The sequence below is a fragment of the Dipodomys merriami genome, unplaced genomic scaffold (assembly GCF_024711535.1).
Source record: "Dipodomys merriami isolate MVZ:Mamm:240054 unplaced genomic scaffold, mDipMer1.0.p SCAF_2, whole genome shotgun sequence".
Classification (NCBI taxonomy): domain Eukaryota; kingdom Metazoa; phylum Chordata; class Mammalia; order Rodentia; family Heteromyidae; genus Dipodomys; species Dipodomys merriami.
In genome coordinates this window covers 70,264,730-70,280,784 of record NW_027203381.1, presented here as the reverse complement: position 1 = coordinate 70,280,784, position 16,055 = coordinate 70,264,730, and the positions used below count along the sequence as shown (strand labels likewise).

The 16,055-nt window shown below is 37.1% G+C and overlaps 1 protein-coding gene across 6 annotated transcripts in view; it reads right to left on the bottom strand.

The window, feature by feature from the left end:
• Znf148 (zinc finger protein 148) overlaps window positions 1-16,055 on the bottom strand; it is a 111,086-nt gene that overhangs the window by 35,626 nt on the left and 59,405 nt on the right. For all 6 annotated transcript variants that reach the window (XM_070030007.1, XM_070030008.1, XM_070030005.1 and 3 more), the window contains one exon: window positions 1,889-2,011. In XM_070030007.1, coding sequence (XP_069886108.1) covers window positions 1,889-2,011 — 123 coding nt within the window. The remainder of the gene's footprint in view (window positions 1-1,888; window positions 2,012-16,055) is intronic.

The following is a 16,055-nucleotide window of genomic DNA, read 5'->3' as shown; positions in this document are numbered from 1 at the left end:
AAATTCACATTATTTGATTCAATGGCAAAACATTATTAATACACAAATATTTCAAATCCGGCATAGCTTAAAATACAATCATTAGGGCTGGGAAGGTGGCTCAGTGGTAGAGCGCTTACCTTGCATGCCTGAGGCCCTGAGTTCAATTCCTCAGCACCACATAAGCAAAACGAAAAAAGCCAGAAGTGGCGCTGTGGCTCAAGTGGTAGAGTGCTAGCCTTGAGCTGAAGAGCTGAGGGACAGTGCCCAGGCCCAGAGTTCAGGCCCCACGACCAGACCCCCCCCCCAAAATACAATCATTAAAAAACATGATTTAGTAAAAATATTACTAATAAAAATGTTTACAAAAACTATTACTGGACTGAGAATGCAGCTCAGTGGTAAAGTGCTTGTCTAGCATTTGCAAAGCAACTGTTTTTGCTCTACACCACCATAAAAAAGAGGTGGAAGAATGATTTCTAACTTTAGGTGTAAAAGTAATTTACACATACTTCAAGGGTTATATGTCAGTAAACTAAATTTATCTATAAAAATTTGATAAAAGGGGATATAACAGGAAATCAAAATTGTTATCACTAAGAAATGTTACTATGCGTTACTTTAGCCTCTAAATTTTTCAAAATTTTATTATTTGCTGTAGTAGGCATACTTCTCTATCCCCAGTGGTTAACTAGTAAACTGTTTAACAACTGTTTAGAGAATAGAATTATCGGTTAATTTCCATGGTATATATATATTCCTGCTATGGCTAATTACAAGATACCAATGGTTTCAGCAACTGGCTAACAAAATTCCTGAAATTTTAGCAATGAGTTCTTGCAATCCAGTCTGAGCTGTTCAAGCCCAGGGTAGCTCCAGTTACACCAAATTCCAAAATAAACAAATAATGATGATAGTTATGACATAACTTTTTTTTTTTTTGGTCGGTCGTGGTGCTTGAACTCTGGACCTGGGTGCTATCCCTCAGCTCTTCAGCTCAAGGTGAGCATTCTACCACTTGAGCCACAGCACCACTTCTGGTTTTCTGGTGGTTAACTAGAGATAAAAGTCTCATGGACTTTCCTGCCCAAGACTGGCTTTGAACTGCGATCCTTAGATCTCAGGCTCCAAGTAGCTAGGATTACAGGCATGAGCCAATGACATGATTTTTAATCAAGAAAACAGTCTTACTACATGAGGTAAAAAAAAAAAAAAAAAAAGTAACCATAGACATAAAAAATGAAAAGTAACTATAGACATGCAAATACAGTACACTCAGTTCACAGATTTACTAGAGATACCAAAAATTCTGCACCGTCAACTACTATGTAATAAAGAGGAAAAATTTTAAGTAGACATCTTCTAATAGTAATTTATTAATTACATTTATTAATCCATTTATCCATAAAATATTAAGAGACCCATTTGTGCCTCCTAGTCCAGGCTAGGCAATACAGCTGTGAGTAAAATGCAGTCCCTGCTCTCATGGAGCTTACATTCTGTTAAGTGGTTTTCCACAATCTTTTTCCATGAACAACTGGTATTAAATTCATACAAACTTTAATATTAAAATAAGCTAATCTAATATGAATGAGAAGCAAGAGTCCTACTTATTATTAGTTTTTAGAGAAAGTAGACATATGGGAAAGGAAAACTACATTCATAGAAAAGAGGAGGATATTAAAAAAAAAAAGGGCAGAAAAATTGAAAGCCGAGGCCCACCACCTCCGAACAGGCATGCATACCTTTTCATTTCTACCTCCTGGTAGAAGCTGGTACAAAAATGAACTTTACTAAATTACACGAGACATTTACATTTGCCTTAAATTCCAATCAGGTTCCTGCTAATAAGATAAATCAAGTTTGCGATTAAACGATTAGTGACCACCACCTTAATATAGTCTCTTACTTTTGCAGGAGAACGTTGTTTCCGCTTCTTCTTTTTCTGTAAGTCTACTGGCTCTCTGATTTTTTTGTCTCTCATCAGTTGCTCAGATACATCAGTAAAAGTAATTTCCTGTTTTACACTTATCTGTTTAAAAACAAAAAGCTGATTTTAGAAATGCATAAAAAGTCCATTGTGACCAAAAGCCATTGTATGTTTAATCCTTGTCCAAGACTACATGGAAGTGGAAGTGCTCCACAGTGCCTATCTGTGTGTGTGTGTGTGTGTGTGTGTGTGTGTGCGCGCGCGCGCGCACATGCACATGCACGCGTACATGCAGGTATATCAACTAAGTAAGAGACCTCATTAATAGGCAGTTGAGAAATAAAAATCGTGAGCATATAAACTAAGGGAGAATAAGATTTGTTGTTTTAATTCTACCTTAAAAACAGATTGAAGGTGTACTGAGGAAAGATGATTACAAGGTCTAGTGGAAGGCTGAAAATGGCCATGTATACCTGTAATCCAAACTATTTAGGAGTCAGAGAAAGATAAATCTTGGTTTGAGGCCAGCCTGGGCAAAAAGTCAACAACACTCTATCTCAAAAACTAGTGAGCATAAAGGCATGGGCCTGTTATCCCAACTAAGAGGAAAGCACAATGGCTGGATGCAGTGGTAACATGGGAATACAGACCAGGCCAGCATGATGTTAAAGCATCATCATCACTAAAGGGGATGGAGATATATGACTCAAGGGGCAGGTAGAACATCTGCGTAGCAAATGTGAGGTCCTAAATTCAATCCTCAAAACTGCCAAAAGAAAAACATAAGCTAGACAGGCAGTTCATGCCTGTTACCCCAGGTACTAAGCAGATGGAGGTAAGAAGATTTGACTCCAATTCTAGCACAGTCAAAAGCCTAACAACAACAACAAAAAAACAACAAACAAACATAAAGCAAAAACACTGGAAGGGTGGCTCAAACAGTAGAGCAAAAGACTCTGAGTTCAATTCCCAGTATCAACCCCACCTTTGCCAAAGAAAATTTGGACATTGTAATGCACACCTGTAAATCCAAACTATTCAGGAGGCCAAAGCAGTGCCAAACTAGACAAAGGTTAGTGAGTCTCTATCTCAAATATAAATCAGGCATAGAATTCAAACTCCAGTGGGGTGGGAATGGGGAACCACTAGTAGAAAATAGTAGAAAAGCAAACACTGTAGCATCAATTTCATTGTTATTCTTAAGGAGCTCATGAAGAGATTATAAGTACAAAAAGATGAAGTTCCCAAAGTCAATATAAAGCTGAGGGACAAATGGGATATTCAGATATGTCAGTGTGTTTTCTTTCATATCAAGAAAACAGAGCTGGGAGCTGGTGACTCACGTCTGTAATCCTAACTATTTAGGAGACGGAGATCTGAGGATTGCAGTTTAAAACTACCCTGGGCACAAAAGTCCATGAGACTTTTTTGTTTTTGTTTTTTGTTTTTGCTGGTTGCAGGGCTTGAACTCAGGAGCTGGGTGCTGTCCCTAATCCTCTTTGTGCTCCAGGCTAGCACTACACCACTTGAGCCACAGAGCCACTTCCAGTTTTAGAGTGGTTATTTGGAGATAAAGAGTCTCACCAGGACTTTTCTCCCAGGTGGCTTTAAACTGTGATCCTCAGATCTCAGCCTCCTGAGTAGACTGGCACTGGCTCATGAAACTCTTATTTCCACTAACTACCAAAAAAGCCAGAAGTGAGGCTGTAGCTCAAGTGCATTAGGCTTAAGCAAAAGAAGCTCAGAGACAGAGCCTGGGCCCTGAGTTCAAGCTGTAGGACTGGCATAAGAGGAGAAGGGGGGGGGGGGGAGAGAGGGGGAGGGAAGGGGAGAGAGGAGGAGAAGAAAGAAGGGAAGGGAGAGGGAAGAGGGGAGCAGAAGGGAGGAGAGAGGAGAGGGGAGAGGAAAGAGAAAGAAGGAGAGGGGAGAAGGGAGCGGGAAGAGAGAAGGGAGGAGAGGGGAGAAGGGAGAGGGAAGAGAGAAGGAAGGAGAGGGGAGGGGAGGGGAGAAGAGAGAGGGAAGAGAGAGGGAAGGAAGGTAAAGAAAGAGAGGGGGAGGGAAGGGAAGGGAAAGAGAGGGGGAAAGAAGGGAAAGAAAGAGAGAAGGGGAGGAAGAGAAGGAAGGGAAAGAGAGAGGGGGAGGGGACAGGGGAGCAGAGGGGAAGAGGAGAGGGAAGAAGGGGGAGAGGAAAGGAGGGAAGAGAGGAAAGAGGAGGAGGGGAGGGAAGAGGGGAAAGGAAACAGCACAAAATTCTAATGGAAGGTAAGAAAATAGCTCACAATTCTAAAAGATCTAATCAAAAGACTAACAATGAAAATTTACTTTTATGCTCAATGTTCTTCATAAATAGTACTCAATATGTCCCTAGCCTTGACAACTAACGATGACAAAACTGAATGAGTTTTTCTTTCAGTCACTAATTTGTACAAGATACAATGCTTATAATAGAGAAATATTCCAGGAGATATGAAAATTTCAACATTGCTATCCCATCTTTAGCTCTCAGGTCTTCAGAGTTGCTTGTCTTAACAGAAACATACCAGAGTTCTAAGGTGACTAACAATACAGTCAAATTTCATCAGATTTGCTGATGCTCAGTCATCCCCCTTCACTGTTACATTTTCAATTTATCCTTGAAATGAAAACATACAAGTATCTTAAAACATTCAAGTCAACAGACTATGAAATATGGTAAAACTTGTTAAGAATCATCAGTAAGCAGAATGTGCTAATGACTAAATTTCTGAAAACACAATAAAAATATGGTGCAGAAGATTATGAGCATTTTACAGAGGTGTAAGACAGCTGTGTAGAAAGGGTTCATGATCAAAATGCTTAAACCTATGTCAGATTTCTGACTGATAAAATGAAAAGGCAGTTTTCATGAATTCCTGAAATAGGAGCACTGTGATAATCACAAGTCAAGAAGGTTTGAAAAAAGAAAACAACTTATATGTTTTTTTGCCTACTGACTTACAGAACAATGACCATTCTAACAGTTTATTTTGGCATCAATTATTTAGAGCAAAACACAGAATGGTAAAATGACTACCACCATGGCTTTAGGAAACAAGTATCTTTACCACCAGAGCACTGATGTTTACCAAATTACAACTAGGGAGGCTGAGTATAAGACAAAGGATAAAGAGACTTGAAGCATTGTGGAACTGCTCTGTCCTATTCTGTACATGCTCCATAGACGAATCCAAATATTTCTGCCAACTTATAAATTACAAAGATCTGTGGAAATATAGCATACAACAAACAGAAACAGAAGTTCTTTTCACAAGTGTCAGGTACAGTGTAAAACAGATTCACAAATAAACCCTGCAATTAGCAGCTACTGACAAACCAAAGAATTACATATGTGAACGGTTTTAAAGAAAGGCTAATACAAACAGCTGATTCTTTGTTACTTCCACATATATGGGAGCTGATAATATTAATACTATCATTTTCTAATATAAGGAATACTTTTAATATGATAAAACCATGAACCTAAACCTACAAGTTTCAGTGAGAGAAAGCATAGTGATTGTCAATAGGCACATAGTAATTTACACTTTTAATAATCTCCTCCCTACATAACCTCTAAGCATACCCTAAAAAGTGGATGGCCCAGCTTAAAGTACTCAGAAAAATGCAGGTAAATTCAAAAAACAAGAAATTATAAATATGACAATGAGTAGACAGTTACAAAGAGTTGCACAGAAAAAGGCAAAAACTTAAGCCTTCCTTCATCCAAGGAAGACTACAGTAGACATCTATAAAAACTACCATCACAGAAAATCTTTAAGCACAGCAGAAATACATCTTACTCTTACCTTGAGAACTCTAGCAGGGCACTGGTGGCTTATGTCTACAATCCTAGCTACTCAAAGAAACTGAAATCTGAGGATCACAGTTTGAAGCCAGCCTGGGCAGAAAAATCCTTGAGTCTCTGTTTCCAATTAACCAGCAAAAATGTTAGACTGAAGATATGGCTCAAGTGGTAGAGCATCAGCTATAAGAGCAGAAGCTAAGCAAGAGTGCAAGACCCTGAGGTTCAAGACCCAATAATAGCACATACGAAAAAAGTTCAAAGTATAAAAAATATGTGAGATTTAAAAACAAAACAAAACAAAAAACTGTTTCTTCCTTGTCATTTAAGTTTAACCATTTCATCCAGTCCCATGAGCATCCTCAGGCCCACTTGAAAGTCTCAATTTCAAAGTTCTTCTCTCTCATTATCCACAAATAGCATCACTATCACCAGACCTATCCTCCTTTCATTAGAAATCCAAGAATTGCCAGACACTGGTGGCTCACTCCTGTAATCCTAGCTACTCAATAAGCTGAGATCTGAGGATCACGGTTCAAAGTCAGCCTGGACAAGAAAGTCTGTGGACTTTTATCTCTACTTAACACCAGAAAACTGTAAATGGTGCAATGGCTCAAAGTGGTAGAGCACTAGCCTTGAGCAAAAAGAGCTCGGGGACAGCCCAGGCCCTGGGTTCAAGCCCCAAAACTGATGAAAAACAACAACAACAACAACAACAAAACGCCGGGAGCCAGTGGATCACGTCTGTAATCCTAGCTACTAAGGAGGCTGAGATCTGAGGATCACTGTTCAACGCCAGCCCAGGCAGGAAAGTCTGTGAAACTCTTATCTCCAATAAACCACCAGAAAACCGGAAGTGGCATTGTAGCTCAAGTGGTAGAGCACTAGCCTTGAGCTGAAGAGCTGAGGGATAGCACTCAGGCCCAGAGTTTAAGCCCCACCACCAACAAAAATAACAATAACAACAAAAACAACAACAAAAAAAAAACCTTTTCAAGTGCAAAAGACTCCTGAATTACCTTGATAATCTCTTAGATGTCAAATTTCCTGTTTAACTTACTTCCTTGGTATACTTACTTTCTTTACACACTCTCTCCCTCAAAAATATACAGCATCGTTTTATAAAGGTTAATTAACATGTTACCATAGAATAGTGTATCTAATATATATGAGAATACAATTATATTAAGCCAAATAATGAAGAAATATGCAAAAATGCAGAACAATTCTTACTGAATTTTGTTTGGAAAATTTATAATGAGTTTTGTTATTTATAACTTTAAAATAAAACTTGAATATATATTTTACATAACAAATATATAACATATTATATATAATGAACAAAAGTAAAAGATCTTAGGAATCTTCGATTTTTTTTAAAGAGTATAAAAAGAGTCCCAACATCATAAAGCTTGAAAACTACCTCAACACACTTTCTGTTTGGTTGGTTTTTGTTGCTTATGTTTGATTTTAATACAATAGGATCTCACTATGTAGCCCAGCCTGGCCTCAAACTCAAGATCCTACTTGCCTTAGCCTTCCAAGTGCTGGGGATACAGGTACATAGACATCACCACCACCCTTCCTTAACATTTTCTTTTTGTTTTTTTTCAGTGCCAGAGACTGAACTCAGGGCCTCATGCACTCTACCTAAGCTATACCTCTAATCACTAAGCTATACCTCCAGCCTCTAGATACAATTTAAATGTACCTTGTTTTCCCATCCTAACTCTTAGCACAGATACCTGGGCTCTACCAAAGTAAAGACATGGGTATAGATACTGTGTGGGTATTTTCTAGTTTTGTCTGCTAAATTCACCAATCAGGAATGACACCACATCTAGCACCCAGAACTTAAAAGCATAGTGCTAGAAGCTAATGTGCTGAAACAAATATTGGTATATGTCAGAAGGCCACAGGAGCCAAATGAAAGAACTCCTAACGGCCAAAGCTAAAAGAAAATGAGCAAGAAAAAAGAACACTACTAGACTATAACACCACAGACTAACATAAATGTCAATATAATAAACATACTATGTCAGAATACTCCTCCAAGATATTTGTTAATTGCAAAAGGAAAGGTAAAATGTTACAGCAGGAAACCTGGCAGATACTACCTTAACAAAGAATGAGGTTATTATCACCAGTTACAAGACATATACATGCTATATTTCTCCTGGTATGATGCCTTAAGAAAGACCTATCATTTCTGTGGGATTGTTAAAACGGCAGAGCTTCAATCTAACTAGAAAAAAAAAACATAAGACAAACTCAAAACCACCAGACTAAATTACTGACCAGTACTTGCAAAAAAAGTATCAAGGCCATAAAAGACGAGGAAAGGCTGAGTACTTGCTAGAGATTGAAAGAGACTAAGAAGACACAGTTACTAAATGGATTCCTGAACTGAATCCTGGAACAGAAGAGGGACTTTAAATATAAAACAGATAAGATGAAATAAGGCTAAAGTTTAATGGTATTCAGTCAATATTAAGTTCCTGATTTTGACAACAATACAATGATTATACACATTTTAATGTTAGGGGAAGCTGAATGCAATGTTCATGTGAACTCTACTAATTCTGCAACACTTTCAAAATCTAAAATTATTTCAATATTGTAAATTAAAATACTAGAATGTTCTAGAAAGCCAGGTGCCGGTGGCTCACGCCTGTAATCCTAGCTACTCAGGAGACTGAAATCTGAAGACACAGGTCAAAGAAAACTGGTGTAGTTTTAAGTCCATGAGATTCTTTCTCTAAATAATTACCAAAAGTAGAGGTGTGGCTCATGTGGTATAATACTAGCTTTGAGGGGAAAAAAACAACAACAGAACAGCTCAAGGACAGTGCCTAGGCACTAAGTTTAAGTCCCAGAAGCAGCATGCACACAGGTGTGTTCATACACATACATACACAAACACACACACAAAAGTAAAAAATTAAGCCCAAGTCTTCCATATCCAGAGGCTTACAGCTTAACTATTATGATGTGAGGATTATTTCTTAGACTCATATTGCCAATATGAAAACTAAACTTCAAGGCAGTATCTTATCCATGGTATAAAGTTTTCAAAACTAAAGCCAAAATCTGATTTCTTTCAATCTAGTGCTATTTCCACTATAATACTGTAACTCTTCTTAATAAAATATGGATTATTGAAATTAATTTTAAAATGCCTTTTACATCAATATATATTTTCACATATGAAGTGCAGTTTGTATGTTTCAGGAACAGGAAGAAATTTCTATTGGCGCTGAACACCTAGTGGATATTAAAAAAAAATGGGGGGAGGGGGCCAAATGCCAACTTATCTAAATGCTTTAAGTAAAGCAGTAGAAAACTTGAATTTCAATGCCATATCTTCCAATTTCTAACAAAGTGAACCGGGCAAAGGTTTGAAGTTAAAAGAAATACAAGCTAATTTCAAATTGTGATACTAGCAGTATAAGGCAGCACAACTTTGTTCTCTGGTAAAATAAAGAAAAATCCTCATAAGATTTCTGTAGCATTAAATGAGATTTTATATATATATGTGTGTGTATATAAAGCAACAAAACTAAATATACTACATGTAATCATATAATAAATTCTTGATAGTAATTATAAACATTTCCTCACCTGTCAATTTGTAGTTTAACATCCATCTTATGTTCAGAAAAATCAAATGAAATAATAAAGATATCAAGAACTTCAAAGTACGAAATAGTTACTATTTTTTGTCCAAATTTTTGTTCAAACATTTTGTCTAAAACATTTTTGTCCAAAACAGCTAAAAATAAATTAATCTTTCCTTCGATCCTCCTTCAAACTTCCCTGCCCGTAATATATTGGCTACCTCCTATCTAAGATTTTCTTTTCATTTTTTTCTATGCCCTCCACCTAAGATAAGGTCTGTTGTTTCTTAATCATCTCAATATATCATATATCAATCTAGAAATTGTGTTTCATATATCCTTTTCTAGATAATATATAACAGCATTAGGTTGGGATTTCCATACATGTCCAGAAGAGGCCAAATTGGTCTTGTGAATTAGAATTTGACCTTGAGAAATCTATACCAAATAACTCCACATCACAGCAAGGTCCACATAACAATATTTATGATAACAAGTACAGCTATCTACTACCCAATAATAAACAGTAAATACAATATTTCTATATGTCATTATATAATTGGTAAAAAAAAATTACATTTGATTAATTTAATGACACATTTGTTCATGGTTTAAGGTTAAGCAATAAAGATAAATATGTAAATACATTTTTAAGAATTTTACACAAATATGTGAGGTGAAGAAAATTTTACACATACAAATACCTACACAGAAAAACAAAAAAAGTGCTATAATGCTAACAAAGGCACATTATAATAAGTTGTAGTATAGTAGAAATTATAGCAGTTTTTAGGATATTTATAGCTATTTTATATTTTCTCAACAAGTATTACTTTATAATCTTAAAATGAATTTATAATCTTAAAATGTCCAATCAGTACAAATCCCTAGTATTAATCAGAGAAAATATTTATTTACCATTACCTTAACAAACCTAAGTTGTTGTTGTTGTTTTTTTGTCAGTTGTGGGGATAGAACTCTGGGCCTGGGCGCTGTCCCTCAGCTCTTCAACTCAAGGCTAGCGCTCTACCGCTTGAGCCACAGTACCACTTCTGGTTTTCTGGTGGTTCATTGGAGATAAGAGTCTCACGGACTTTCCTGCTGGGGCAGTCTTTGAACTGTGATCCTCATATCTCAGACTCCTGAATAGCTAGGATTATAGGTATGAGATACCAGCACCCAGCCCTAAATTGTTTTAAAAACTGAAAATCTTTACAGATGATTTTGTTAAAAATAAACACCATCAAATAAATCTTGATTCTCATTTTATATCACCAACAAAAATCAATTCTAAATGAGAAAGGAGGGGGAAAAAAGGAAAATCATAAAACTTTTAGATGTTCACAAAGGAAAATATTTTCATACTGTTAGATTAGGCAATAACTTCTTAAATAGCTTTAGAACACACAAGACACTAGCCTAAAGGTAAGGCTTATAAACTAACTCTTCTCAACTTATTTTTCAGCTATTAATCAAAAGGATAAAAGGCAAATCACACTAGGAAATAAAAATTGCAATAAATATATACGCTGGATTTTTTATTAAAGTGACTACAGATAGGCAAGAGTAAGGAACACTCCACTTGAAAAGAAGTTGAGCAAAAGAAGGATGTGTCCCCACAAATAAATAATATATACGTTGTTAAGAAGAAATATGAGGGCTGGTGCATGGCTCAAATGGTAGAGCACTTGCCTAGCAAATATGAGGTCCTAAGTTCGAAACTGTAGGAGAGGAAAGGACAAGAAGTTGAGGGGTGAGGAGTTACAGTTAAATGAAACAAAAAAAGTCATAGTGCAATTCTACTGTGCACCATGGCTAAAATTAAAATTCGGTATTTGACAATACACACAGCAAAGGTTTAGAACAACTGTCAAAACCAACCAAATACTTCTGGCAATAAATACTAAAAACCTCCTTGTCTATGTCTCTGTCTCTCTCTCTCCTGATAATGCTGGGGAATGCCTTTGTTTAGTCTAAGCAAGCATTCTGCACTGAGCCACACCTACAGCCCATGGGAGAAACAATCTAAATGTCATTATACTAAAATAAATTATGAAAATGATAGATTCATACAAATGATGACTGCACAGAAAGGAGAATAAATTGTTACTACATAAAACATAAATGTTTATTATCAACAATGAAAAACAAAGAAACCAGACATTAGAATACATCGTGTTTATGTCCAAACCATATCCAATTACAAGTTAAGAAAGCTAACAGACCAGGATAAAAAGCACCAGGGTAGTGGTAATCTCTAAGAATTGATGGTGAGTTGTAACTAATACAGATAGAAGAGTGGAGGCTTCTGGAACGCTAGTGATGCTCTGTATCTTGATCTGGGTACGTGGGTATTTCCTTTTGATTAAATCCATCAAGGTGCACACTTAGCAATTTGAATATTTTCCTATATGACTTATTTCCCAATAAAAATATACACACTTAGAGAAAGAAATGCTAAAAATGTGCATAAATACACACAAGCATTCATTTACCATTATCTCACTCCAACTAAACAACCTAGCAATGACATACACGTCAATCCATAGAAGGTGGCTTAAATAAATGACAGTATACCATTTAATCATCTACTAGAATAAGTCAGTTTTAAAGATAAAAACATGAAAATCTTTATAAAATATGTCATATGGGAATTTCAAATGTATATGTACTTGAACATTTACAGAAAATATGTGCATTATAATTAAAAACATGACAGAAACATACAATGTTTGCTTATGAATTAGAATTTTATAGAAAAATATCAATATTAGTGCTCTCTTGGAATTAAAGTAGGCAAAGGTTAGAAAAAGGAAAGTTCTGTTTGTTTTGTGATGCTGAAGGCCAAGGTCTGTTAGGAAAACATTATACCACTTAGCTAGGCTCCAGCCCAAGAATTATTTACCTTTTTATTATTCTCTTCTTTTACCTTTTTATTATTCTCTTGTTTTAGTTTGGTCTTGTTGGTGGTGACAATGATGGAGGTGGTGTTAGGTTTGATTTGGGTGATACTAGAGTTTGAAGCTAGAGGGTCCCTACTTACTAGGCAAGTACTTTCACAATGACTATATGTAGTCCTCTCATAATAAAGTATATAATGCAATTATGAAAAAACTAGCAGTTATGTTTAAAAGTCATCTAGCTAAGCTCACCTTAACCACATCATAAGTTATTTCCAATCTGTGCATTACTACCCTAACAGAGCATAATTATCTTTCAGTACCATTGTCTCACAATTTCAGACCAAAAGACATCAAAGAAGACAGAAGTTATCAAAGTCTTTAAAAAGAAATCTAACAATTTATGTTCACCTAACTTAAAAAAAAGTAAGAAAAACTGACAAGCTACATTAAGAGCAGAGAAAAATATTGAAAAACATACCATGCTATACTGACTCCCTTCAATAATCTATCTAAAAAGTTGAGCATTCTTTATCCATAAAATCTGAAATCCAGCTGGAGACATGGCTCAAGTGGTACAGTATTTGTCCAATACATATGAGGTTCTGGGCTTAACCCTTGGTATCAAAATGCTTTATAGGTCTGGGAAGGTGGCTCAGTGGTAGAGCACTTGCCTTGCACGCCTGAGGCCCTAGGTTCGATTCCTCAGCACCACATAAGCAAAAAGAAAAAAGCTGGAAGTGGCGCTGTGGCTCAAGTGGTAGAGTGCTAGCCTTGAGCTGAAGAGCTGAGGGACAGCGCCCAGGCCCAGAGTTCAGGCCCCATGACCGGATCCAAAAAAAAAAAAAAAAATGCTTTATAACCCAAACAGTTTTAAATGCTCACATGACAAGTGGAAAGTTACAACACCTGATCTCACATAGCAGGCTGTGGTCTAAATACAGAAAAAATACAGCACAAAATTATGTTCAGGTTATGTGTATAGGTAAAAAGAAATATAAATGATCACCATATTTACATTTGGGTCCCTTTCTCTAAGACATTTCATACTTAGTATATGCAAATATTTCAAACTCTGAAATATTTCTAGTTCCATGTGTTTCAGATGAAGGATAGTTAATTTATTTACTTATAAAGGTGAGATAAAGCTGGGCACTGGTGGCTCATGCCTGTAATCCTAGCTACTCAGGAGGCTGAGATCTGAGAATCACAATAGAAAGCCAGCCTGGGCTGGAAAGTCCATGAGCCTTATATCTCCAAGTTAACAGCCAAAAAACCAGAAGTGTAGCTGTGGCTCAAAATAGTATAGAGCAGTAGCTGTGAGTGAAGAGCTTAGGAGCAGTGCCTGAGTTCAAGTCCCACAACCCAAAGAAAGAAAGAAAGAGAAAGAGAGAAAGAAAGAGAGAGGAAGGAAGGAAGGAAGGAAGGAAGGAAGGAAGGAAGGAAGGAAGGAAGGAAGGAAGGAAGGAAGGAAGGAAGGAAGGAAGGGAGGAAGGGAGGGAGGGAGGGAGGGAGGGAGGGAGGGAGGGAGGGAGGGAGGGAGGGAGGGAGGGAGGGAGGGAGACAAGAGACAAGAGACAAGAGACAAGAGACAAGAGACAAGAGACAGAGGGGCTGGGAAGGTGGCTCAGTGGTAGAGTGCTTGCCTTGGATGCATGAGGCCCTGGGTTCTATTCCTTAGCACCACATAAGCAGAAAAACTGGAAGTGGTGCTATGGCTCAAGAGCTAGAGAGCTAGCCTTGAGCAGAAGAGCTGAGAGACAGTGCCTAGGCCCAGAGTTCAGGCCCCATGACTGACAAGAGAGAGAGAGAGAAAGATGTGAGATAGTCAGTAATAATAGCATGACTCTCACCAGTAAAGATTATGAAGCAACAATATTCAGTCTATGCTTTCTGTTCAGATACTGATTCCTATCAAGTAAGACTCTAAGAGATATAATACATATGAGAAAATTTTGTGATAAAGGCTAGAGCTGATAGTAGTTACTATCAATTTTCTATGAGTAATTAAACTCCGTGAGACTCTTATCTCCAATAAACCACTAGAAAACCAGAAGTGCCACTGTGGCTCAAGCAATAAAGTGCTCGCCTTGAGCTGAAGAACGCAGGGGCAGTGCCCAAGCCCAGAGTTCAAGCACTACAAAAACAAACAAACATTAATCCCAACAAAAGCCAACTTAGTCACTTTAAGACTCAACAGGCATGTACCTAAAAAAAACTATTAATGAAGCTCTTAAGAAATTTTTTTTTTTTTTTTTTTTTTTTGGTCGGTCGTGGGGCTTGAACTCTGGGCCTGAGCGCTGTCCCTCAGCTCTTCAGCTCAAGGCGAGCGCTCTACCACTTGAGCTACAGCGCCACTTCCGGTTTTCTGGTGGTTTATTGGAGATAGGAGTCTCACGGTCTCTCCTGCCCGGGCTGGCTTTCAACCGCGATCCTCAGATCTCAGCCTCCTGAGTAGCTAGGATTACAGGCGTGAGCCACCAGCGCCCGGCGGGAAGAAAATTTTAAGAGAAATGAAATAGTATAAATGACTTTGGAGAAGTACACAATGGATGACAGGTTGAAATTAAGCAGAAAGAAGAAACACCCTAACAATAGTTAAGCAAATACAAAGGCAAATAGATGTGAAAGACCAGTTGTCATCAGTAAATGTAATACGATTCTTTAATTAAACCAGAGTACAAAATGTATGGTAAAATAGTACCTTAAAGCATTATAAATGGGTAAAATGATTCCTTTTTTATTTTGGTGCTGGTCCTAGGCTTGAACCTAAGGGGTCTGGGCACTGTCACTGAGCTCTACCGTTCAAGACTAGTGCTCTTGAGCCACAGCTTCCACTTTCAGGTTTTTGGTAGTTAATTGCAGATGAGTCTAAAGGGAGCCCATTACCAATGGCTCAACCTAGCTACTCAGGAGGATGAGATCTGAGGATCAAGGTTTGAAGCCAGCTAGGGCAGGATCTCCAATAAACTACTCAGAAAAAGCCAGAAGTGGCGCTGTGGCTCAAGTGGTAGAGTACTAGCTAGCCTTGAACAAAAGAAGCTCAGGGGGAAGTGCCCAGGCAAAGTTCAAGCCCCAGGACCAACAACAACAAAAAAAAAACATAAAATTCTCATGGACTTTCTTGACCAGGCTGGCTCTGAACTGAAATGATTCAGGAGACTTAACTATTCCATCTTGTTAAACTAATGATAAGATTAAAGGAAATTTAAAAATAGAAAAACAAAACAGAAGTCCTATTCCAATGACCAAATATATTTTGAGTTTCCAGGCTCATGAAAACATTGCCCATATATACAAAATGCATGAAAGTTTTGCCTACAATATTATTTACAATGCTTCATAGCACTGAAATTCCTAACTAAACCAAAAGGCATATGAATGCTGAAGTACAATCTTCTAGGAGTTATACATACCTGAAATATTTATTACATTATTATATAACTAGAATTGATTTTTATACTTTATTAGAAGACAAATGCAACATATATCATTGTGAATTGTAATGTGCTCCATTTTGTAACTATAGAATACTCCTTAATGTGCTTTATCCATCATCAAACTGTAAAATAAAGGTCACAAAAATTTGTGATTTCTGACGTCCCTTTGGGTAGATTTTATAAAAATAAAAAAGACAAGAATTTGTCTTATGTTTCTGAAATAAACTTTGTTTTTTGATTGGGAAGATTTCTAACTCAGTACTATCTGTATCTTTACTGGCCAGTACTGAAACAATTAGAAAAAAAAGAGCTATGAAGAAATGTTATATCAGTGAGATTAAGGAACTGAAAAATTAATGTTCTTTAATT